Source organism: Sphaeroforma arctica (assembly GCF_001186125.1).
Source record: "Sphaeroforma arctica JP610 unplaced genomic scaffold supercont1.141, whole genome shotgun sequence".
In the NCBI taxonomy this organism is placed as follows: domain Eukaryota; class Ichthyosporea; order Ichthyophonida; genus Sphaeroforma; species Sphaeroforma arctica.
Window position 1 is genome coordinate 95,904 of NW_014040417.1, and position 3,949 is coordinate 99,852.

The 3,949-nt window shown below is 39.4% G+C and overlaps 1 protein-coding gene across 1 annotated transcript in view; it reads right to left on the reverse strand.

The window, feature by feature from the left end:
- Positions 1 to 3,165, reverse strand: part of SARC_02955 (hypothetical protein) — a gene marked incomplete at its 5' end in the record, with an annotated part of 6,608 nt that extends 3,443 nt beyond the window's left edge. Inside the window, 5 exons of the mRNA XM_014303271.1 lie at positions 319 to 429; positions 1,046 to 1,165; positions 1,549 to 1,620; positions 2,153 to 2,434; positions 3,025 to 3,165. Of these exons, the coding sequence (XP_014158746.1) occupies positions 319 to 429; positions 1,046 to 1,165; positions 1,549 to 1,620; positions 2,153 to 2,434; positions 3,025 to 3,165 (726 nt within the window). The remainder of the gene's footprint in view (positions 1 to 318; positions 430 to 1,045; positions 1,166 to 1,548; positions 1,621 to 2,152; positions 2,435 to 3,024) is intronic.
- Between the last annotated feature and the right edge of the window lie 784 nt (positions 3,166 to 3,949).

Here is a 3,949-nt window from a genome sequence, read left to right on the forward strand (position 1 = left end):
TATACATGTACAATTAGATACATCCATATATACATAAAAATGCATACAAAGGGTTTAGGTAAAAACCCTAAACCCTATGCATGCATTTTTATGTATATATGGATGTATCTATATGTACATGTATATATATATAGATATATATATATACATATAGATACATCCATATGTACATAAAAATGCATACATAGAAAAAACTACCACCGACAACAAGCTCGAGGTGACAACAAACCCATCAGATGGAGTGCAAGGGAACGTTCTCGAGACGAGACCAACCCATATTCCCCCGTGTATACTACCAGTGTACAGCCTAAAAAATACCTGGTCAGGACCAACCCCATCGCAATTGGCCTTGTGCCAGAGAAGCAGTTCAATAGCCTCCACATGCCCATGCTTGGCTGCCATAGAGAGTGGTGTGCGTGGTGAGGGGCTCTGCATTAAATAAACGTATTCAAATCAAAGCTTGCAAGTTTAGCTCCATGTACTTGTAACCTAACTCATAAAACCCAAGGCATGTTGTGTGGAGCGTGCAGAAGTCTGTATAAAACGCATACAAGAGTGACTTATAATTATGGTATATGATCTCCAGCAAGCTCAGATCCTACTTGTAATGAGTGGCCATGAACGAAATATTGTGCGTAGCTTCCCTGCAGCGTTGCCTTAATCGGGTTGCACCCACCAAAATTATGATAGAATAAAAGGACTAACCTATGCGGTTGTTATTATTAAACTGCGCTGATATATATATATAAATGCAAGCAAATAAACCCATTCGTGATTGTTGCGTTTCGAAAGCGAAACTTGCTTAGACCATCGAAGACATGCATATATGCATGTGTTCACTTATAGATTGATGTCACTATATGTGCATGGTATATATACCGCGTTCAGTGTACATATGTGTGTATGTGTTGTAGGGTTTTAGGGTTTTAAAGTGTGTATCTGTTGTACACATACGCCTGTGAACGACCAGCCAGGCGCGAGGACACATGACAGTAATAGATACACTGGGTTTGCAGAAAGCACAAGAACAACAGACAGTACATACCATGCAGGTGCTAACCCATCGGTTGTTGTCAACTGAAGCTAAATTGACCAGCAATGTTCGCATGACTGGGACGTTACCGCTTTGGGCAGCAAGATGGAGCGCAGAGGGACCTGCGCTTCCCTATAGCGCAGGAGACAAGCACAGCCGTAGTATGTAAGATAGACACAGGCGAAGTATGTAAAATATAAACAGACGAAGTATGTAAGATAGACACAAGCGAAGTACGTAAAATATAAACAGACGAAGTATGTAAGATACACACAGGCGAAGTATGTAAAATATAAACAGACGAAGTATGTAAGATACACACAGGCGAAGTATGTAAAATATAAACAGACGAAGTATGTAAAATACACACAGGCGAAGTATGTAAGATAAAAATAGACGAAGTATGTAGGATATTTCAAACTAAACGTATGTGGGATAGGACAAAACGTTCATCATGTGTCTCACTTCTTCGAACAATTGCACAAGAAGGTACGATTGCACTGAGCTTTGCATACCTGTAAAGGCAAATCTGAACTGGTCTTGTCCTGATTTCTGGCTATTTTCAGGTACGTGGTCACCACCTCGAGCTGTGTAACGTCAAATCAGGACCAATATTTCAAAAATAAAATTGATAGTAATACAAATGAGCACCCATCTACCAACAAGGTTTTTGGACAACGTTATATTGTGTCCAGTGCTGGTGAGCCATTATAGACGACGTGTCAACAGGTACTACATAGGCCAGACAAAACTCATTAAAAATAATGCGAATGGACACATACTGTTGCCTTTCAGACAGGGTCAAAGGTACACGCATAAACCGATTGTAAGACAAATGCACACATACTTTGCCCTTCAGACAGGGTCAAAGGTACACACATAAACCGATTGTAATACAAATGCACAAATACTTTGCCCTTGAGACAGGGTCAAAGGTACACTCATAGAGCGATTGTATGACAAATGCACACATACTTTGCGTTTGAGACAGGGTCAAAGGTACACACATACTTTGCCCTTGAGACAGGGTCAAAGGTACACACATACTTTGCCCTTGAGACAGGGTCAAAGGTACACACATACTTTGCCCTTGAGACAGGGTCAAAGGTACACACATACTTTGCCCTTGAGACAGGGTCCTGGGTCTTCCGGCTGTCTACTGGAGGCGTCCACATTAATGAGCAGAGTTTCCATCACATCGAAGTCCGATCGAGCATTGAAGTACTCCAGTACCACAGACACAGAGCAGCAGTTGGCTTCATGCCAGAAGGCCGGGTGTCTACGCACAAGCGTCTCTAGTATAGCAGTCTTCTCGTGGTCTATCAGCGTCTGTAAGAGTACTAACTCTTTGATAGTATCCTGTTGGCCATAGGATGTCACGGCAACGAATGCGTGGATTTGCTGCGAAGATGAAGAGATAAAAACAAACAGAGTATCAATAGTAAATACGAACATGTCTTATTCATAAACTACAAAGCAATTGTCGTAAACAAACAGAGTACTAATAGTAAATAAGAACATGTCTTATTCATAGACTACAAGATAAATGTCGTAAACAAACAGAGTACTAATAGTAAATAAGAACATGTCCTATTCATAGACTACAAGATAAATGTCGTAAACAAACAGAGTACTAATAGTAAATAAGAACATGCCTTATTCATAGACTACAAGATAAATGTCGTAAACAAACAGAGTAGTAATTGTATGTAAGTACATATGTTAACCACAAACTAAAACAAATGTCGTGTCATGTATCCTTCAAACCACACGTGGCACCAATGCAAGACAGGTCTTTTGGTAACCTGTCTGTAGAAGACTTGGACAGGCCCGCTAGCGAGATTTGAAGGTGCTGGCCTATAAGCGGTGTCTCGGTGTATGCAATTGAACTAAGTGCTAATGCTGAGCATGCGCACACTAGCAGAGTGTGATATAATTAGACCTCTCACGACTTGAAGAGGTATGCGTCATCACCATGGAGATATACCTACCGTTGTTTGGAGCAGTTCCAAAACTTCATCCCAAGCCGCCTTGTCTACTAATTTAGACAGCTGCAACCGCCTGGCTAGTCCTAATGCCACAAATAAGAACAAACCACATTTAGACAGGCGGGTTAGTGCTAATATATACATCTGATCTGGTTAGTCCTAGTTATACTGACTAGAACAAACCAGAATAAGACAGATAGGGTAGGGTTGATATATACATCTGAGACAGGTCTAACGGTTCCAATTGTTTGGCTTGTCCTAATTATACTGATCAAACACACCAGAATAAGACATATAGGGTAGGGTTAATATATACATCTGAGACATGTCGGACAGATCCAATTGATTGGCTAGTACTAAATCCGTTTATTAGAACAAACCACAGTAGGGCAGGCCAGTTAGTGCTTAAAATTAGAAAGACATGTCTGATGGTCCTCACAGACTCCCAGACGCATACTATACGGTAAGCTTTGCCGCGATAGGATGAACAGCACTTCTGGTCTACTGCGGATGTACGCATACTGAGATAGGAATAGAGCCGTACATACTGGATATATATATATATATATATATATATATATACACTTAAATATATATATATATATATATATATAAGAGATACATACACATATATATGCATATGTATATATATATATATATATGTGTGTGTATTTATATATATATATATATATATATATATATATATTTTAGTATATATATATATACATATATATATATATATTTATATATATATCATTTCTGATGCATCGTAATGGAATAGAACTAGCCAGTGTTCAATACAGTCATGTAGGTCGACAGCTGTCTTTGCCTGCGCAGGCGATAAACATTCAATATATGCATTCCATCACACAGCAATCATACCCGGCGTACAGAACATTAAAAATGCACACACACACACACACACACA